Here is a 23,189-nt window from a genome sequence, read left to right on the forward strand (position 1 = left end):
GATGAATTTGTGGGACATTAGGATGAAAAGTTGAATGTGATCTTTGATGCTTACAATTAAGATCTACTGTAATTTGCATAAAGGAAAAACCCATCCATTAATAAAAATGTATGTCAGCAAACCTCTCTACATATGAAAGCATTGATCTCTACTATAACTAGCTCTCGATCTAATAATATTTTAGGATAAGAACCAAGGATTCATGTGTTTGATGAAAGAATTCCCGTTTTTTTAATCCTGAGCCTGGAATCAATAACATTTAAAATCTTAGTTTTGCCCTGGCCAGGTACAGTATCATTCCACACACCAAAAGGTTGTGTGTTCAATTCCTGGTCAGGGCATGTACCTAGGTTGCGAGCTCCATCCCGGGTCAGGGTATGGATGGGAGGCAACCTATCCCTGTTTCTCACATGTATGTTTCTCTTTCTCTCTCCCTTCTACCTCTCTAAAAAAAATAATAATGAACATATACTTTGGTGAGGATTAAGCATAAAATCATTTTAGTTTTTTTCACTGAGGGACATGAAAAGCCACAATTCCAATTTATGGCCCCAGGGTCTCACAAAATTGAGGCACATCTGTTTTAAGCCTGGAAGGAAGGTAAGTTTTGCTATAATCATCTCTGCGCCCAGCCTTTCTGTATTCCTTCCTATGTTGAAACATTTTATTCTCTAATGCTTCAATCTCACTTTTCCTACCAAAACCTATTTTTCTGAAGTACTGTATTTTAGCTCTGGCTGGTGTGACTCAGTGGATTCAGCACTGGCCTGTGAACTAAAATACTGTTTTTTGCTGTGTATAATGCACACTTTTTTTGTCCAAATTTTTTAGGGAAAAGTAAGGATGTACATTATACATTGGTATAATGAGTTCATAATCCCATGTACAATGTGCACAAAAACGTGGGTGAGCATTGCACATGGCAAAATACGGTAAATAATCTTTATTAGACTTTACAACAAATCTCAATACCTCCACACAACAAATTTAATGTTAGCATAAAGCATTGAATGCATATTTCAGTAGAAAACAAAATTATAGCCAAAGAAAAGATGTTCTAATGGGAAATTAAGGACAACCAAAAATGAAAGTGGGATATATTCCTGTCTTTTGTAAAATTACTCAGTGGAGAAAATTTAAAAGCAATGATCCAAAAGGACAATTGGTTCATACTTATGTTACATTTCTGTCTACCCCTCTGAAAATTTTTTAGGAATTTTTGATGGGAGAAATTCTTAAGGGAACAAAGAAGTTTCTTCCTTAACATAACCTCTGAAAACATACTCTTCATCATGAAAGAAAGGCCAAACTCATATTTTCTGTAATTATTACTAAAATTAATTTAATTTTATATAATATTTTGAAGAAATTTTGAATATACAATTTATTGTATTAAATAATGTATGCAACTTTAGTTTTATTAAATTTTCTTTAATTGCAATCATAATGGAAAATCTGAATTCTTTCCCTGATGATGTTACTTCTCTATCAGCTTTATAAACTCAAAGAGTTGAATTTATGAGATAATATTTGAGGGTGTCTGATCCTGAAGTTCTTTGTCATTTCCTTTAGTTAAGGACAAGCTTCTTTTAAAAAGGAAGCATTCCTGAGTTCTGGCCAAGATGGAGGTGTAGTAGAAACACTTCACTTCCTCGCACAACCAAAAGGGGGATAACAACCAATCTAAAATCAATAAACAACCAGAAGTGCCAGAAAATCAAACTGCATGGAAGTCTGACAACCACAGAATTAGAGAAACAATCAGAACAACCAGACTTGTAAAGCGGCAGGCTGCGTGGGTGGGGCTGGCTGGGAAACCAAGGCAAGGCAGCAACTGTGTGGGCCTGGTTGGCTGCAGCAAGGTGACAGGTTGCGTGGGCAGGGCTGACTTAAGGGGAAACTGAGACTCAGAGTGGGCTGTGGACTATGGCAGTTGCCGAGGCCAGAGAAACTCCTAGTCTCACATGAGAGTTTGTTGAAAAGTGCATTAGAGACGAGCAGGTGAGCTGCACTGTTCCCTCTCTGGCTCCTCCCCCACAGGCAGGTTGCCCTGCCGGGGTGAATACCTAAGGCCCTGCCCCTTTACAACTTAGGACTTAACAGGGTCCCTGAACAAAGAAATAGGGCCAAAATGAAGGAACAGTGCCAAACTTCAGAAAGAGAGCTAAATGATGAGGAGATAGCCAACCTATCTGATGGAGAATTTAAAGCCCTGGGAATCAACATGCTCACAGAACTGATTGAGATTGGTCAAAAAATGAAAGAACAAAAGAAAGATACCCAAAATGAAAAAAAAACAAAATATTCAGGGAACTAACAGTGACAGGAAAGAAACCAGGACTCAAATCAATGATATGGAAGAAAAGGAAGAAATAAACATCCAACCAGAACAGAATGAAGAAACAAGAATTCAAAAAAATGAAGAGAGACTTTTGAACCTCTTTGACAACTTGAAATGTTCCAACATCAGAATTATTGGGGTGCCAGAAGGAGAACAACAACAAGAAATTGAAAACTTATTTGAACAAATAACGAGGGAAAACTTTCCCAGTCTGGTGAAGGAAATAGACTTCCAGGAAGTCCAGGAAGCCCAGAGAGTCCCAAAGAAGTTGGACCCAAATTGGAACAAAGGCACATCATCATTAAATTACCCAAGATTAAAGATAAAGAGAGAATCCTATAAGCAGCAAGAGGAAAGGAGACAGTTACCTACAAAGGAGTTCCCATAAGACTGTCAGCTGATTTCTCAAAAGAGACCTTACAGGCAAGAAGGGGCTGGAAAGAAGTATTCCAAGTCATGAAAGGCAAGGACCTACATCCAAGATTACTCTATCCAGCAAAGCTATCATTAGAGTGGCAGGGCAGAACAAGTGCTTCCCAGATAAGGTCAAGTTAAAGGAGTTCATAATCACCAGGCCATTATTATATGAAATGTCAAAGGGACTTATCTAAGAAAAGGAAGCTCAAAAATATGAACAGTAAAATGACAACAAACGCACAACTATCAACAAATGAACCTAAAAAAAATAAAAGAAAGAAAAACAGCGAAAACAAAAACTAAGCAAACAACTAGAACAGGAACAGAATCAGAGAAATGGACATCACATGGAGGGTTTTTAGTGGTGAGGGGGATGGGAGGAATAGTGGGGAAAAGATACAGGGAAGAAGAAGCTTCATTGGTAGGCATTAAATAGATGGGGAGACGTCAAAAATGGTATAGGAAACAGAGAACTTAAAGAACTTATATGTACAACCCATGGACATGAACTAAGGACATGGAGAAACCTGGAGGGTTGGGGTGCAGGGTGGAGGGAGATAAAGGGGGAATAACTGGGAAAACTATAATAGCATAATCAATAAAATATACTTAAATAAAAAATACAAAGGAAGCACTCACAACAAGTCTATGTCTTTGTCCAAATGTATTACTTAAGTATAAAGCTAAATACTATCAGTATTAACTATCATAATTCCATCATCTACTAGTTATTTCACAGTTATTATCTTATCTAATCTGTATAAAGTTACCCAATGATTATTAAAGTTAAGTTTTAAACTGAAAGATGAACTATTGGTCAGTATAATACATTTTATAATTTTAACTTCCCTCTCCACTTATAATTACCTACTATTCCTCTCATTCTTTTCTCATACATTAAAAGGTATATTGTTTTCAAATTTTATGTGTATTACTCTCTTCACTTTGTTCTTTTGATTTTTGCCTGTAGTCCACTCATTGAAATTCATTTTTGGAAAAATTATCAGCATTTTTATTTATTGTGTATTATCTTTTATTTGTATTTTATTAACTGTTTATTCAAAATAATAAAAATAATGGATGTGGTAAGAAAAATTGAGACCATACAAAATGGGACAAAATGAAAATATAATGTCTTCCCTCCTGCACATATGTCCTACCCTTCAGAGAAACTATTTTTAACATTCTTTGGTTTGTGGTTTCCTTGTGATTAGCTCTAAAATTTTAGACCAGTGCTGTCCAATAGAAATATATTGTGAGCCACATTTAATTAGTCTAATAGTCACATTTTAAAAAGTAAAAAGAAACAGGTGAAAATAATTTTAATGATATATTTTATTTGATCTCATATATGTAAATGTTATTTTGCATATAGTCAATATAAAAATATGGAGCTATTTATATATGTTTTTAATGTTAAGTGTGTTTCATACTTAGAGCACATATCAATTCAGACTAGATAAATTTAAATGTTTAATAGCCACATGTGGCAAGTGGCTGTCATATTAGACATCACAGGTCTGGATAATATGCATCTAGTTTGTTTAGCAATTTTAAACAGTATCTGTTGATTTCCTGCCATGAAAATGAAGAATTTAACACCCTCTTCTACACATTCTATCTCACCAATCTTTTAAAAATTTGTATATTTAGATCTTTCATTGGTCCTCTGTATTATTTGCAAAACTATACCTAATTTTTATTTCTTATACCAATATTTGCCAGTATCTCTTGAATTCCAGCTATGCAAGATGTAGAAATCAGTGCACCTTCACTCTCTCCATCTCCCTCACTATGCCTCCAAACTTGAGTAACTAAATTTCCATTACTTTGAAATCATCAAGGTTTATAACCTCTGCAGCCTGTTCTGTTACTATAATTAATAATTTTTGTGTGTTTTTGGTTCTTAAAAATATAATACTAGTAGATAGCATTTAGAATATTATGCTTTTGGAAAAGTTCATTGTGAAATCAAGCAGTATCTTTCAATACTGTGGCAATACAATCTCAAATTCTTGATCTGTTACTTAGAGTAGAGCTTCTGAATATTGAGAATAAATAGATTCTCATGTTTCATATTTCATGGCTTTCTCAGAATCATGCTTCAGTTTAGTTTGCTTCATTTGAGGACCATGCCTTTATATTTAACTTTATGTTCCTGGATTCTCTTAATACATTTCTTTACCTTGTTAACTGAGAAATATCCTGGACATCTTGTTTTTAGATCATCATGCTTTTTAATCATACCATTTAATACAGGAAGGCAAATGTTTTCCTAAAGAATATCTCTGGTAGCCCACTAACTAATTTCCTTTTCTAATGTGAATTTATCATCTGTATGTCTGCTGCTGAGCTGTGATTCTGGGATTAATTAATTAGTTAATTAATTAATTCTCTATGGTTAAATTCTATACACCAAATAATCCTCTTTCAATAAAGAAGATATTTTATTGAATTATATCTTTCAGCAATTTTTTTCAAGCACATGAAAAAGAGGTAAGCTTTTAGTTTTTACATGTTTGAAATGGCTTTATTTTTATTTTCATACTAGACTGGTATATTTTAATTTTCCAAAAAAAATCAGATTTCTATAGTAGCTTTGCATGTTATAAATGTATAACATTAGTGTGTTCCTACCCTTTGAAAATTCCAATCCAAGTGAATCAGTTACACAGTTAGGGGATGAAATAAGTCCCTGGACTTCTCTCCACCAGAATAGTTACAGTGAAGCAATATCTCATGCTTCACCTTTAGCCACTTTTTTGTATTAGTTGGGAAATCAAAAATTGCATTATATTGTACAGCCTTCCTGGTAGGTACTTGGAAGAATTGCAACATACTTTAGCATGTCTGGAAATGTCTTTTTTCCTGCCCACATCTTAAAAAGACATAATTGCATGATGGGTGCCTTTGTGAGTTTTTAAGTATCTTCCGTGAACAAGGATAAATGCGGACATGTTGGCAAAGCTGATCATTTTCGTTGTGGATCTCATGCTTGCTTTAGCCATTTTTGTTATTCTATATGCTGTTTACTTTATAGCAGCCACAGGTATTTTTATCTTAGTCCTTCTCTATATTTTCAAAACAGAGATGGGAAAAAACTGTGACATCAGCAAGGGCAGAGTCCGGGTACTGGATTCTTCTAAGCATTCTTCTGGGAAGCCATTTGCAGGCAATTTAGAGAAAGTCCACTCTGGGAGGGTTCCTGTTCTTTTTCCAGCCTCAAGAAAAGGGGCTTTCTTGCCCAAAGAAGTGGTTATCTCTTCTAAAGAGTGACGAGCTCTCTGGAGTGGAGGAGACCGATGGGAAGACTTGCTGGAACCCGGGACCCAACCAACTGAGAGTTATCTTTTTTTAAAAAGACATCCTGCCCTCCAATCGTATAAGCTTCTGGTTCCATTAACTGCGTTCACTACTCCTGAGTGGTATTTTTACTGGACAAAGGAAACTTGTGCACAACATTATATTTATTCATCAATGAATTTGGACCAACCGGTGTCTTTATTCTATGGGAGAGATACTGTTTAAGGTAAGCATGTGGGATATTTAGTTTAACTCTCCCTTTTGTGAATGAGATAATACAAGTAATATGCATGCTTGATGTCAGAGAAGAATAAACTAATGCTTTTGATCACTATCTTCCATTTTCCAAAAATGGACTTGGTGGCCTCTATAGGGACTACAATAGTTCTTGTTTTCATCTCAAAATACCACTTAATCAGAAAAACAGGGAGTCCTACTCATGTTATTATCTCTCCCGAGCAATGGTTAGACACAGGTCAAAAGGTTGAAACTTCTGTTTCACTCTTTTCTTAAGCAGTTTGGCTACAGGCTTAGTAGAAGAGAAAGTATGAGATGGATGTTCTGTCCGTCTCTGGGTTGCTACTTGTTCCTGGACTCCAAGTGGCAAAAGTAATCAGTACTCGTCCTCGACTGGACAGTATGTTTTCAAAATGGTCCTTGGAGCAAAAACAACGTTTGTGCATGTGAAATGGCAGAAAGGAAATTTACTCCCTTTGGTTTAGTGTCCTGTGAAAATTGGAGATTGTAAGGGAAAAAAATTCAGGGTGATCTAAGAGTGACACTTCAAACCAGGAAACTGGTCTCATTTGGAATCACCTGGTGCCTTGTTTCTGTTTCATCACTGGTTCAGCGAAGCAAATGGAACACTTTTTGCCTTGGTTATTGTCAGATAAATGACCACAATAGGTGTCCTGTGTTTGGGTTTTTGTGGTATAATTTTATATTTTTATGGTACATAGATACATTTTTCTCAGGAACAATATCTGGTTAATTTGCAGAAGACTCTGGTAAATTGATTCTGTTTTAGTCATTGTGATTACTACTTCTTAAAGCCAAGCCCTTGTTTTCATATTTCATCTCCACTGCCTGGAGGACTCTTGACACCATAACTCTTTGAAGTATTTCTTTCCAACAAACTAAAAACTTATTTTAGTCTCTATTTAAGGTAATAATTAAATGAACTCCTTATGAAAAAAGTAGCAAAATTATACTCAATAAGAAAAATAATAAGCTTATTTCCATGGACTATAAATACTTAAACTTTTAGTAGATCATAAGTGTTCTCACCACAAAAAAATGCTAATTATGTGAGGTGATACATATGTTAATTACCTTGCAATGATTACTTTACAATATATATTTGTATCAAAACACGAAGTTGTATAGTTTAAATATATACAGTTATATATATATTAACAAATTGTATACCTTGAATAAGTATAATTTCTAATCAATAAAGCTGAAAAAGAAATAGGAAAATGTGTCAAAAATAAAAAATAAACCAAAGCACAATAAAGAAGAAAATACTTAAGCTTTAAGAAGTGAGGAATTAACTTTCATATAATAATGTTATGCACATTTTAGCTATGGCATTTGTTTGAGTGCAATAACTCTCCACAGAAGAAATGAATACATTTTGTTGAATTAGCACAGATCATAGTAAAGAATTTTAAAATAATTCACCATCACATAGTTTCCAAACTTATACTCAGATGTAGAGGGGGTGACCCATCTCGTGGCATGTGGGGTATATGACTAGACCAGACCATAATCCATTGCCCATAACTGCTGACCACCTGCATGGAATTACAATTACAGAAGCATTATTTTGTGAAACGGTTTTTTCAGACCTAAGGAAACTCAACTATTATGCAAATATCACGGAAGAATTACACAGATTGGTTGTGGGGTTTTTTTTGTCTTTAAATTTTAATTAGCTCATTGACTTACCTAGAAGACCCAGAGGGATGAGGACACAGCTTAGGTCAATTCTGATTCAGCAGTGACAAAAGAACACGTCCTGAATGTGAGGCACTGACTGGAGTCAGGGGGCCTAGGGAAGAGCGAAGGGGCAAGGGTAAGAGGGAGAAGTATGGACAAAGGGTGAAGGGGCATAACATGCTTGCCTTGGCTATGATCAAACATAAAATCTTGCCTTGCATAAGTGTTTGGATTCCTGAGAAACCTCTGCACTTGACTGTGCTACCATCCAGGTGTGATGATGGGCTATAGCTGTACCCCAACGAAAGATTTCTTGTTCAGTCTTTGCCATTTGTCCTAGAGCTCTCTTATATCCTGTCTGTTTCTAATGTAAAAAATTAGGGTCAGTGGTAATGATTTGGTAAGAAAAGAAACCAAAACTGCTTTATATTTTAAATATCTTTGAGGCTTGCCTTCAACCTCCACCATGTGCCTGCCTTACAGCTGCCTTCCGAGCACCTGCTGGCTCCACAGGGCAGTAGGGCGGCATGCCCCACCAGGCTCCTGCAGCTCCCTTGTCCTTTTCACATCCAAAAGCTGTGACTGTCCCATGGATGGGTTCCAGAAACCTAGATTTAGTTTTGATAAATTCTAAATGCTGTTAGGTGAGGATTCATTTCTAAGACATATTATTTACCAGAGAGATTCAGTTAAGATTCCTTTGGCTTCATTTTACAGAATGTAGCAGCATGGCCTTAAAATTCAAAAAGACCTTGAAAGTCTTTGAGTGTACTTCTCATCGAATTAAGAAATATCTTCTTCAATATTCCTGAAAGATGGTTGTCCAATTTCTGCATAAGCGTATTTCATGAGCTGTACAGGGAGCCTGTTGTTAAGAAGTTCTCTATAATATCCAATACAAATTTAAGCCCCTACAACTCCCATTTCTTTGTCCTGGTTTTGCCCGATTAAGCAATCTAGAAAATAGTTGACTAAGTACAGTGGTTTCACTGGAATAAAAAATTCTCAGAAGAGAAACTTTTCTTCTGAATTTTCTAGTTGCTACTCACACCATTAAACAATGTTGCCCTTTTCAGTGCACATAGGCCCTATTTATGATCATAACTCCTAAGATAATATAGGTTTTATTGTGTACTTTAATAAGAGATTCTTAATTTGTCTTTTCGGACTTCTTATACATATTTGTTAATCAGGAATTTTGAAATTCATTTCTTGTCCGCTTCCTGAGATCTGGGAGTGTTGCCAATTTGCGCTAAAGAACAGCATGTTATTAAATTCACAACTATTAGTACATTCGTAACTATTAAAATGCAATTCTAATGCACTGACCCAGTTTCACAGCATATTGAAAATTTAATTCAACCCCAGGTGACCCGTACAGATGTCCAATAATTTTCCAGCGGATGTTGTTCTTTGGAAGGTCAGATGAATTTGAACATTTTGGAAAATTGGCAATCTTGTCAATATAATTTTGTGAATACAGAGACAGCAACACTTTGAGTATGTTAATCTTTACAGAATAAAGCCCCTTTTTTCACAGGTAGCTGAAAGTGGGAAAATTGGAAAAGGGTTCATCATCCTGTTTCTGAGGGCAGTGGAATCCGCTCAAGTGGACTTTGGGCTGTGAGGGGGAGGTCCCATGGCTTTGGTACTAGGCTTGGGGGGTTAGAGTACTAGACGCCAAAGATGTTCTGGCTTTGTGGATGGCTGAGGGAGAACAAGTTTTCAGAACCTGCAAGACAAGGAGGGGACTCAAAACCTGGAATGCATACCTATTGTATCCTTTTTGTTTCTGCTTCTGACGATATTTCTAACAATATATAAGCTTTTGGATCTGGGAGCCAGTTAGGATCTTGACCACACACCCCTTTGGGGAGCTTATTTGTGTCAAATCACTGGCTTCCTAAGCCTCTTTTTAAAAAGAAGGGGATATAAACCCAATGACTTAGAAGGCTTCTTCAGGTGTCAAATACTGTAAACTTTACACAATAAAATGAGTTAGATGCAAAACTTGGTCAGCCAGGATGGTAATTTGCACAGAAGGTCTCTCAAAATGTCTTGCTAATAATTCAGGGACGCATGAGATGTAGGAGTACCCACGGGACAAGGTCATAGTTTTCAGGAGCATTTATAGAATTGAGGGAAAAACTCTTGAAGTAAATTTTCTTTTTTAAAAAAAGATTTTATTTCTTTATTTTTAGAGAGAGGGGAAGGAAAGGAGAAAGAGCGATGTGTGAGAGATATCAGTTGCTACTCACATGCCCCCAAATGGGGACCCTGCCCACAACCCAGGCCTGTGCACTGACTGGGAATCAAACCAGTGACCTTTTGGTTCTCAGGCTGCCATTCAATCCACTGAGCCACACCAGCCAGGCCTGGAAGTAAATTTTCTTAGAGACCAAAATATATCCCCATGTTCTTATTGCAATACCTACTCACAATGAAAGAGTGACATCATATGCACACCTGCATTCCACAGGTATCTATTACCCCAGTGGTTCAGAGATGCCGTCCAGACTTCTAAGCCCATGCATTTTTGTTGTATCTGCAAGCAGTGCTTCTCTTTTGCATTCAGTATTGATTACTTAGAATACTTTTCCTTCAGGATCTCAGTGTGTTCACCCATTGAATGAATACGTGGTGTAAATAATAGCTACTGGTGGGCTAATGTTTTATTATTTTACGGGTTAATTGAATAGATGCTTTGAGCTACCCACTGTACTAGACAGTTTGGCAAAACAAAGACACATAATACTTAGAATTAGACTTCAAAAAGTTCCCATTGTGTTTCTCTTTGAAAGAATCCATTAACTAGATATTAATGAGAAACCTCAGGCAAAGTAATCAACTAGTTAAACAAATTTAATACTTTTTCAAAAGTTAAAGTTTCAATAAAACCTCAGTTTTCCAATGTTAATTTTGTTCATTAATATCCTGTGTTTTGAATGAGCAAATTAATTCTGGTTGTTCAACTGATTTGCATTGTAAATCATCTTTGTGCCTTAGAAGACAAACTTTGCTAAAAGTAAATGGATTGTTTAGCAATAATTTCTTGAATGTGGCACCAAAGGCAGAGGCAAAAATAGTGAAAATATATAAACTATACCACATCAAAATTAAAAACTGTGCATCAATCAATACAATACACAAATTGCATAAGCGACCCAAGAGATGGGAGAATATATTTGTGCATAATCTATCTCATAAGAGGTTAACATGCAAAATATATAAATAATTCCAACAACTCAAAAAGAAAAACAAAAACAAATCCAAACCTGATTATAAAATGGGCAAAAAAGTTAATAGACATTTCTTAAAAAATGTATACAAATAGTAAGTACATAACAAGATGCTACACATCACTAACTATTAGGAAAATGCAAATCAAAACAACAATGAAAACCACCTTATATTCATTAGCATGGCTACTATTTTTTAAAAGAAATATTTTTTAAAATTTATTTTTAATAGCTCAATATATTGCTTATTTTTATTTATTTATATTTTTATTGAATTTGTATTACTACTTATTGTCCTTATAGTCTCTTCCACCTCCAGGTACCCCTCCCCTGTAATCATCACACTATTGTCCCTGTCCATGAGCCCTTTTTCTTTTTTGCTTGATCCCTCCATCCCCAACAGCCCCCACCCCAAGCTATCAACCTCCTCTCTATCTGAAACTGCCTGTTTTCCTTGTTAGTTCAGTTTGTTCATTAGATTTCATATGAGTGAAATCATATTTTATTTGTCTTTCTCTGACCGACTTATTTCACTTAGAATAATGTTCTCCAGGTCTATCCATGCTGTCACAAAGGGTAACATTTACTTCCTTTTGACAGCCAAGTAGTATTTCATTGTGTAAATGTACCAGAGTTCTTTTATCCACTCATCTGCTGATGGACACGGCTGCTTCCAAATCTTGGCTATTGTAAATAATGCTGCAGTAAACATATGGGTGCTTATATTCCTTCAAATTAGTGTTTCAGGTTTCTTCACATAAATTCCCAAAAGTGAAATTTCTGGGTCATAAGGCAGTTCCATTTGTAATTTTTTGAGGTAATTCCATACTACTTTCCACAGTGGCTTCACCAATCTACATTCACACCAATGGTGCAAAAGGGTTCCAGTTTCTCCACATCCTCCCCAGCACTTGTTGTTTGTTGATTTATTGATGATAGCCATTCTGACAGGTGTGAGGTGATGTTGCGTTGTGGTTTTAATTTGCATTTCTCTGATGATAGTGACATTGAGCACCTTTTTAAATGTCTACCGGCCATCTGTATGTATGTCCTTTTGGAGAAGTATCTATTTAGGACCATTGCTCTTTCTCTTTTTTTAAATTGGGTTATATGGTATTTTTTGTTGTTCAGTTTTATAAGTTCTTTATAAATTTTGGATATTAACCCCTTATCAGATGTACCAGTGAATATGTTTTTGCATTCAGTGAGTTATCTTTTTACTTTGTTGATGATTTCCTTTGCTGTGCAAAAACTTTTTAGTTTGATGTAGTCCCATTTATTTATATTTTTCTTTTGTTTCCCTTGCCTGAGGAGACATATATAAAAAATATATTGCTATGAGCAACGTTTAAGATGTTACTGCCTATGTTTTCCTTTAGGATTTTTATGATTTCTAGTCTAACATTTAAGCCTTTAATCCAATTTGAATTTATTCTTGTGTGTAGAATCAGAAGGCTCGTTTCATTTTTTTGCATCTGTCCAATTTTCCAAACATGATTTATCGAATAAACTATCTTTAGCCAATTGTATGTGCTTGCTTCCTCTGTCAAATATTAATTAAATATAAAGGCAAGGATTTATTTCTGGGCTTTCCATTCTGTTCCATTGATCTAAGTGTCGGTTTTTATGCCAGTACTATGCTGTTTTGATTACTATGGCCTTGTAGTATAGTTTGATATAGTATAGGTGGCATGATTTTTTCAAACTGTTCTTTCTCAAGATCGCTGTTGTTGTTCGGGGCCTTTTGTAATTCCATATAAATTTTTGAAATATTTGTTCTACTTCTGTGAAACACATCCATGATATCTTGATAAGAATCACATTGAATCTATAGATTGTTTGGGTAGTATGGAAATTTTAACGATTTTAATTACTCCAAATCCACAAATACAGTATGTGCTTCCACTTATTTCTACCTTCCTCAATTTTTTTCTTTAGTGTCTTATAATTTTCTGAGTACAGGTCTTTTACATCCTTGGTTAAATTTATTTGTAGGTATTTTATTCTTTTTGTAGCAATTGTGAATGAGATTGTTTTTTTAATTTCCCTTTCTGATAGTTCATTAGTAGCACATAAAAATGCAACAGATTTCTGGATATTAATTTTGCATCCTGCTACTTTGCTAAATTCATTTATCAGTTCTAATAGTTTCTTGGTAGAATCTTGTCATCTGCAAATAATGACAGTTTTACTTCTTCCTTTCCTATTTGGATGCATTTTATTTCTTCTTGTCTGATTGCTGTGGCTAAGATTTCCAGTACTATGTTGGATAAGAGAGGTGAAAGTGACCATCCCTGTCTTGGTCTTGATCTTAAGGGGAAAACTTGTAGTTTTTGCCCTTTGAATGTGATTCTGACAGTGGGTTTGTCATATATGGACTTTATTATGTTTAAGTATACACCCTAGTTCCCACTTTGCTGAGAGATTTTATCAGAGATGGGTGCTAAATTTTATCAGTTGCTTTTTCTGCATGTATTGATATGATCATGTGTTTTTTCTCCTTCATTTTGTTTATGTGGCATATCACATTTATTGATTTGTGAATGTTGTATCAACTCTGCAAACTCAGAGTAAATCCCACTTGATCATGGTGTATAATCTTTTTGATCTATTGCTGTATTCAGTTTGCTGATAGTTTTTGAGGATATTAGCATCTACATTCATCAAAAATACTGACCAATAATTTTCTTTTGTAGTGTCTTTATCTGATTTTGAAATTAGGATAACACTGGCCTTGTAAAATGAGCTTAGGAGTATTCCCTCCTCTTGAATTTTTTTGGAATAGTTTGAGAAGAGGAGATATTAGTCCTTGGAATGTTTGGTAAAATTCACCTATGAAGCCATCTTGTCCGGGGCTTTAGTTTGTTGGGAGTATTTGATTACTGCTTCAACACTAGGTGTAATCTGTCTATTTGGATTCTCTGATTCTTCCTGATTTAATTCTGGAAGATTATATGTTTCTAGGAATTTATCCATTTTCTCCAGATTGTCCAATTTGTTGGCAGATAGTTGTTCAGTAAGAAGTTGTTCTTACTTCTTTTGTGTCAGTTGCTATTTCTCCTCTTTCATTTCTGATTTTACTTATTTCTGTCCCCTCTTCTTTTTTCTTGATGAATCTGGTTAAAGGGTTGTCAATCTTTCTTATCTTTTCAAAGAACCAGCTCTTGGATTCATTGATGTTTTGCATATTTTTAGACTCTATTTCATTTATTTCTCCTCTGATCTTTATGATTTTCTCCTACTCACTATGGGCTTTGTTTGTTATTCTTTTTCAAGTTCCTTTAAGTGTAAAGGTAGGTTCTATTTGAGCTTTTTCTTGTTTCTTGAGATAGGCCTATAATGCTACGAACTTCCTTCCCTCTTAGCATTGTTTTCCCTGCATCCCACAGATTTTTTGTTGCGTTCTCATTTTAATGTGTTTCAAGGTATCTTTTGATTTCTTTCTTGATCTCTTTGTTGACTCATTCACTGTTTAATAACATGTCATTTTTTTTTGTATTTCTCAGTTTTCATCTTGTGATTGATTTCTAGTTTCATAGCATTGTGGTCAGAGAAGATGCTTGAAGTGATTTCAATTTTCTTAAATTTAATGAGACTTGTTTTGTGTCCTAACATATGGTCTATCCTATAAAACATTCCATATGCACTTGAAAAGAATGTATATTCTGCTGCTTTGGGGTGAAATGCTCTGAAGGTATCAATTAAATGCAATTGATCTAATGTGTCATTTAAGGCCGTTGTCTTGTTTTGATTTTCTGTCTGGAAGATCTATCCATTGAAATCAATGAGGTGTTAAAATCCCCTATGAAGACTGTCTTTCTGTCAGTCTCTCCCTTTATGCTCATCAGTATTTGCTTTATATATTTAGGTGCTCCTATGTTGAGTTCATGAATGTTTACTTGTGTTATATCCTTTTGGTTTTTTTACTCCCTTAATCATTATGTAGTGTCCTTTGTCTCTTACTTTAGCCTCAGTTTTAAAGTCTATTTTGTCAGATGTAAGTATTGCTACCCCAACTTATTTCCCTTTCCCTTTGCATGAAATATCTTTTTCCATCCCTTTACTTTTAGTCTGTGTGTATCTTTCATTGTGAGGTGGGTTTCCTGGAGACAACACATATGTGGGTTTTGTTTTCTTATCCATTCCGCTACCCTATGTCTTTGATTGGAACCTCTAAGTCTGTTACATTTAAAGTGATTATTGATAGATAGGTATTTATTGTCATTTTATTTTTAACTATTTTCCTCTGTTTTTTTCTTTTTCTTTGTTTTTTCTTCTTAAGCAAGCCCTTTGACATATGTTGTGATACTATTTGGGTGGTAAGAAACTCCTTTAGACTTTTCTTGTCTGGAAAGCTCTTTATTTCTCCTTCAATTTTAAATAACCTTGCTGGGTATAATAGCCTTGGTTGTAGGTTCTTGCTTTTCATCACCTTGAATATTTCATGTCAATCCTTTCTGGCCTGAAATGTTTCTGTTGAGAAAACAGATGACAGTCTAATGGGGACTCCCTTGTAGTTAAATAACTGCTTTTCTCTTGCCATTTGTAAGATTCCCTCCTTGTATTTAAGCTTTGCCATTTTAATTATGATGTGTCTTAGTGTGGGCCTCTTTGGGTCCGTCTTGTTTGGGTCTCTCTGCACTTTCCTTGACTTGTGTGTCTTTTTTCTTCACCAGGTTAGGGAAGATTTTTGTCATTATTTCTTCAAATAGGTTTTGTAAGTATATTTTATTGATTGTGCTATTACAATTGTCCCATTTTTTTCTCCCTTTTATCCCCCTCCACCCTGTACCTCCTTCTTTCCAGTATTCCCTGCTCTTAGTTCATGTCCATGAGTTGTACATACAAGTTCTTTGGCTTCTTCATTTCCTATACTATTCTTAACCTCCCTTTATCTGTTTTGTACCTACCATTTCTGCTTCTTATTCCCTGTACCTTTTCCCCAATTCTCCCCCTCCCTGCTAATATCCCTCCATGTGATTCCATTTCTGTGATTCTGTTCCTGTTTTAATTGTTTGCTTAGTTTGTTTTTGTTTTTTAGGTTCAGTTGTTGATAGATGTGAGTTTGTTGTCATTTTACTGTTCATAGTTTTGATCTTTTTTTTTAAAGATAAATTCATTTAACTTTCCATATAATAAGGACTCAGTGACAATGAACTCTTTTATCTTTACCTTACCTGGGAAGCAGTTTATCTGCCCTTCAGTTTTGTACTTCATCTTAGCCAAAAGGCCAACAAGCGATGCCCTTTGATTTTAAATGATAGCTATGCTGGATAGAGTAATCTTGTATGTGGGTCCTTGCCTTTCATGACTTTGAATACTTCTTTCCAGTCCCTTCTTGCTTATTAGGTTTCTTTTGAGAAATCAGCTGATAATCTTACAGGAACTCTTATGTAGGTAACTCTCTACTTTTCCCTTGCTACTTTTAGGATTCTCTCTTTATCTTTAACCTTTGGCAATTTAATTATGATGTGTCTTGGTGTGGACCTCTTTGGGTCCAACTTGTTTGGGATTCTCTGAGATTCCTGGACCCATATGTCTATTTACTTCACCAGATTGGTGAGGTTTTCTTTCATTATTTTTTCAAATAAGTTTCCAATTTCTTACTCTTCTTCTTCTCCTTTGGCACCCCTATGATTCAGATGTTGGAGTGTTTAAAGTTGTCCCAGACATTCCTAAGCCTCTCCTCATTTTATTGAATTCTTTTTTCTTCAGTCTGTTCCACTTAAATGTTTATATCTTTCTTTTGTTCCAAATCATTGATCTGAGTACTGGTTTCCTTCCTTTCACTGTTGGTTTCCTGTATATCTTTCTTTATTTCATTTTGTATGGCCTTCTCTTCTTCCTTTATTTTGTGGCTGTACACAATCATTTCTGTGAGCACCCTGATTACCAGTGTTTTGAACTCTGCATCTGATAGGTTGGCTGTCTCCTCATTCCTTAGTTCTTTTTCTGGAGTTTTGATCTGTTCTTTCATTTGGGCCATTTTTCTCTGTCTTGGAACACCTGTTATGTTCTATGAGGTGGAACCTCAGGTATTTGCCAAGGCAGGGCAACCCACTTCACTGCGTTGTGGTGCTGTATGTGGAGGAGGCACCAGAAAGGGAACAATGCCCCTTGCTCAGCTCTCGCTCTTCTTTTAGTAACTTTCCCTGCTACCCACAAATCAAGTGAATGTTTCCTTCTGGTGCGATTCCCAGGTAGGTAGGCTTGTGTATGTTTTAGGACCCTGTGGGCCCCTCCAATGGACCCTCCTGTGAAACTAGCAGTTTTTCCCACTGCCACAACCCCCACAGATTTTTACAGCCAGAGGTTGCGAAGGTTTCTTTTCCTGCACTAGAACCCTGGGTTGCCGGTCTGTCTTGCTCTCCACTTATTCCTCCTGGTTTATCTATATGTGAATGTGGGTCCTCCCGGTCTTTCAACCACCACCTTGCCACATGTCCTCTTTATCCCAACTACCCACCTCTGACCCTCCTACCAGTCTGAATGAATGTTTCTTCTTTAACTCCTTGGTTGTCAGACTTCCATACAGTTCAATTTTCTGGCAGTTCTGGTTGGTTTTTTTTTTTTGCTTTTTTAATTGGTTGTTATCCTTCTTTTGGTTGTTCAAGCAAGTGAATATCTACCTATGCCTCCATCTTGGCTGGAAGCCCTCAAATAGGTTTTGATCCCTTCCTCACTCTCTTCTTCTTCTGGTATCCTCATGATGCAGATGTTGTTATACTTCATGATTTCCCAAAGGTCCCTTAAACTCTCCTCATTTTTTAAATTCTTTTTTTCTTTTTGATTCTCTGCTTGGGTGTTTTTTCTACCTTGTCTTCCAAATGGTTGATTTGATTCTCTGCTTCATTGAACCTACTCTGTTCTTTCAAGTGTATTATTTATTTCAGATATTGCATTATTGCATTCTGTATTTCTGACCAGTCCTTTTTTATGGTTTCTATGTCTTTTTAAATGCAGTTGAACATCCTTATAATCATTACTTTAAACTATGTATCTGATAAATTGCTTGCCTACATTTAATTTATCATATATAATGCACAATTTTGCCCAAATTTTTGAGGGAAAAATAAGGATGAGAATTATACATGGGTATAATGATTACATATCATGAGTATAATAATGGGCATAATAATCCCATGTATAATTGGCACAAAAACGTGGGTATGTATTATACATGGCAAAATTGGTAGCTCTTCTTCTGAAGAATTTTCTCATTCTTTCATGTGGGGCCTGTTTCTTTATCTTCCCATTCTGTCTACCTCTTTGTTTTTGTTTCTGTGTATCAGGTAGATCTGTAAAGACTCTGATACTGCCTATGTCTGGCCTATGTCAGGTATTGCCTGTGTCTGGCCCTGGACAACCTGTTGGAGATATCAGTGATCTACAGCTTGTGGTTCCCTCCCTTGAGTATGTGCAGAAAGAACCAAGTTGCACAGCAAAGCCAGCTTTTACCAGCAATGGGCCTGAGGGAGGGTTAGCTAAAGCTCCCAGTGATCCTCCTTCACCTGCAGGCTTTCTATTAGGCTTGATCACTGAAAGTGCTTCCAGCTGTACTCCTCAGAAGCTGGGCTTAAACTCCACAGCATGGGGAGAAAAGGATTCCTGCCAGTTGTGCTACTACCTCCCTCCAGGTTGTTGCTACAAGGAGGGGAGTACTCTGTCTGAGAAAGATGGCTTCTGCAGTATGGGGATTGACTCAGCACAGGGGTCCTTGTAGCTGACCCTTTAACTCTCTCCACAGAGTCACCAACCCCAGACTCTCCTCTCATGGCTCTAATCCACTCTGCCCTCTGTCTGTATGAGCCCAGAATAAGTGGCTGCTAACAAGATTTTGTGCATTGGCTCTTTAAGATCTCTGCATTTCTTGCCTTTTCTCCTGCTGCTTTTCATAGCCAGGTGTTATTTGGGTTCCTTTCTCAGTTCTGGTGCTCTAGGCCTAGGAGCCCAGCCTGGGGTTTATGACCCACTCTTCTCAGGGAGAACGCCCCCAACTGTTGAAATATCCCTCCAGAACTCCATCTGCCACCCTTGGGAGTCCAGCCAGCCCTCTCACACCTCTACAGTTCTTACCAGTCTTGTTGTGGTGGTGGTGTTTCTTCCATAAGTCCTTGGATATAAGGCTTCTCCCTAGCTAGTGTTCAGTTGGTTATTCAGGATCATTTTTCTATTATTTAGTTGTAATTCCAGTTGGTCCTCAGAGGAGGTTAGTGTAGCTTCTATTTACTCAGCTGCCATCTTGGATCTCTTGAATGGCTACTATTAAAACCAAAAAATAACGAGTGTTAGTGAAGATATTGAGAAATTTAATCCCTTGTGTGCTGTGGGTGGGAATGTAAAATGGTGCAGCCAGTATATAAAACAGTATGCTGATTCCTTAAAAAAGGAAAACTAGAACTACCATATGACCCAGCAATTCCATTTGTGGGTATATACCCAAAGGAATTGAAAGCAGGAATATTTTGAAGAGATATTTGTACACTCATGTTCACGACAGTATTACTCACAACAGCCAAAGTGTAGAATGTCCATTGACAGTTGGATATATAAACAAAATGTAGACTATACATACCATGGAATATTATTAAGTCTTAAAAAGGAAAGAAATTCTTACATATGCTACATCATGGATAAACTGTGAGGATATTATGTTATGCGAAAGAAGATATTCACAAAAGGACAAATATTGTACGATTCTGCTTATATGAGGTATCTGGAATTATAAAATTTATAGAGACCAAAAGTGGTATGGTAGTTACCAGAAACTGGCCATGTGAGCAATGGAGATTTATTATTTAATCTCAGTTTTTCAGTTTCAGTTTCAGTTCAGCAGAGTTTCAGTTTTGCATAATGAAGAGTTCTGTGGATGGATGGGGGTGATGGTAACAAAACAATATGTATATACTTAATGACACTGAACTACACACTAAAACTGGTTAGGCTATATGGAATGGTGCTTTTCATGGGCATTTTTTGCATAGGTAAACTATTGAGATTATTTGGCTTTTAAAAAATTGTATAAAACATACATGCCCTTTCTCAACTCTGATTGCACAGTAAAATCACCCAGAAAAGCTTTTAAAAATGGTAATTCTTTGGTCTGGAGTATTTTTTTTACTACCCTGATTATTTTTTAAAAGAATGGGATTCTTTTAATCCTCACCAGAGGATTTGTTTTAAAATAAATATTCCCAGGTGATTGTAATGTATGAGCAGAATTAAAAATGACTGCCTTAGGCTCTCTACTATTGAATTATCTTTATTAGCCAGTGATTATTTGTTTTCTATTTGACACTAATAACTATGGGGTGTCCCAATTACCTAGCTTTTCATAATGAAGTACTTAATATTGATGAGCCCCAGCATAGAAATCCTACAAATAAGTGCTGCTAGTTCTTATATGAATTGAAAACAATTCATTAACAGGTTCAATAGCACATTTATTCGATTTGCTTTCAGTCTTGAACAAAATGAGTCAACAATTCATTTGATGTTCAGATATAGTTAATTCTTAGGAAGGCCATTCAAATACTTTTAAGAAAATATAAAAATTAACTGATGGCCTTATCTGAAGACCCCTACCAAGAAAGACCAAATTAAGGACAATAGAAAACAACTATGGAACTTTTCTGCGTGCTTGTTCTTATGCAAAAATCCCCAAATAGGTGGCAACCATATTTCCAGAGGTGTAGGTTCATTATTTCCTTTGGATAAATTTCCAACACTGAGAGAGTCAAGATGGCGGCGTAGGTAGACACACTGCGCCTCCTCACACAACCAGAACTGACAGAAAATTGAACTGCAAGGAAGTCTGACACCAAGGAAATAAAAAATAAACATTCATCCAGACCGGTAGGAGGGGCGGAGACGGGCAGCCGGGGCGGAGAGGACTCGCGTGGCTGTGGCAAGACCGAGACTGCCAGAGTGTGGGACGAACAGGGCAGACAGTCTGACCACGGGCAGACCCTGCCGCCCCACATTCACGTAGATAAACCGAGAGGGCCGGACTCAGAGTGGCGGAGAATGGGGCAGGCAGAGTGGAGGGTGGTACCCCGCAGCCCCACACTCATGCACAGATAAACTGGGACAAATGGAGGGGAGCGAAGCAGACGGTGTAACCCAGGGCTCCAGCGCGGGGAAATAAAGCCACAAACCTCTGATTGAAAGTGCCCATGGGGGTTGGGGCGGCAGCAGGAGAGACTCCCAGCCGCACAGGAGAGGTCGTTGGAGAGACCCACAGGGGCCTAGAGTGTGCACAAGCTCACCCACTCAGGAACCAGCACCAGAGGGGCCCAGTTTGATTGTGGGTAGCAGAGTGAAAGACTGAGATCCGGTGGAGAGTGGAGCGGGCGCCATTACTCCCTCTCGGCCCCTCCCCCACATACAGCATCACAGTGCAGCGACCAGCATTACCCGGCCCCTGGTAAACACCTAAGGCTCCGCCCCTTAAAGTAACAGACACGCCAAGACCAAAAAAAAAAAAAAAAAAAGTCCCAAATGACAGAACACTTCAAAGCTCCAGAAAAAGTACAACTAAGTGAGGAAGAGATAGCCAAACTATCGGATGCACAGTTCAAAACACTGGTTATCAAGGCGCTCACAGAATTGGTTGAATTTGTTCGAAAACCAGATGAAAAAATGAAGCCTATGCTAAGAGAAACAAAGGAAAATGTTCAGGGAACCAATAGTGATGAGAAGGAAACTGGGACTCAAATCAATGGTATGGACCAGAAGGAAGAAACAAACATCCAACCAGAAAAGAATGAAGAAACAAGAACTTGGAAAAATGAGGAGAGGCTTAGGAACCTCCAGGACATCTTTAAATGTTCCAACATCCGAATTATAGGGGTGCCAGAAGGAGAAGAGGAAGAACAAAACATTGAAAACTTATTGGAACAAATAATGAAGGAGAACTTCCCTCATCAGGCAAAGGAAATAGACTTCCAGGAAGTCCAGGAAGCTCAGAGAGTCCCAAAGAAGCTGGACCCAAGGAGGAACACACCAAGGCACGTCATAATTACATTAGCCAAGATGAAACAGAAGGAGAGAATCTTAGAAGCAGCAAGAGAAAAGGACACAGTTACCTACAAAGGTCTTCCCATAAGACTGTCAGCTGATTTCTCCAAAGAGACCTTACAGGCAAGAAGGGGCTGGCAAGAAGTATTCCAAGTCATGAAAGGCAAGGGCCTACATCCAAGATTACTGTATCCAGCAAAGCTATCATTTAGAATGAAAAAGCAGATAAAGTGCTTCTCAGATAAGGTCAAGTTAAAGAAGTTCATCATCACCAAGCCCTTATTATATGAAATGTTAAAGGGAGTTACCTAAGAAAAAGAAGATCAAAAATAGGAACAGTAAAAATGACAGCAAACTCACAGTTATTAACGACCACACCTAAAACAAAAACAAGAGCAAACTAGGCAAACAACTAGAACAGGAACAGAACCATAGAGATGGAGATCACATGGAGGATTGTCAATAGGGGAGTGGGAGGGGGAGAGGGGGGGAAAGGTACAGAGAATAAGTAGTATAGATGATAGGTGGAAAATAGACAGGGGGAGGGTAAGAATAGTGTAGGAAATGTAGAAGCCAAAGAACTTATAAGTATGACCCATGGACATGAACTACAGGGGGGGAATGTGGGAGGGAGGGGGTGGGCAGGATGGAGTGGAGTGAGGGGGGTGGAATGGGACAACTGTAATCACATAATCAATAAATATATTTTTAAAAATTTCCAACACTGAGTTTTCACACAGTTCTAGCTATTCTTCTTATTGCTTCATTACATGTTAAAGTCCTGGCACCAAATTGAAATCATGTTTGTATTTTTCCTGCACATGACTTCAAGAATAATCTTGGGAAAATGTAATGTGGGAGCTTGTTTTTATGCTTAAAGATTTGCTATAGCTCCCACTCACTGGAGAAGAGCAGTGTAAATACTTTCA

General features: G+C 37.0%; 1 protein-coding gene across 1 annotated transcript in view; it reads left to right on the forward strand.

Annotated features, from left to right (window-relative positions):
* The first annotated feature begins 5,673 nt into the window (after nucleotides 1-5,673).
* The window catches only part of ANKEF1 (ankyrin repeat and EF-hand domain containing 1), a 73,183-nt gene continuing 55,667 nt past the window's right edge, over nucleotides 5,674-23,189 (forward strand). Inside the window, exon 1 of the mRNA XM_045194867.2 lies at nucleotides 5,674-6,287. Coding sequence (XP_045050802.2) covers nucleotides 6,267-6,287 — 21 coding nt within the window. The 5' untranslated portion in view covers nucleotides 5,674-6,266. The remainder of the gene's footprint in view (nucleotides 6,288-23,189) is intronic.

This window comes from Desmodus rotundus, chromosome 6, assembly GCF_022682495.2.
Source record: "Desmodus rotundus isolate HL8 chromosome 6, HLdesRot8A.1, whole genome shotgun sequence".
NCBI lineage: Eukaryota > Metazoa > Chordata > Mammalia > Chiroptera > Phyllostomidae > Desmodus > Desmodus rotundus.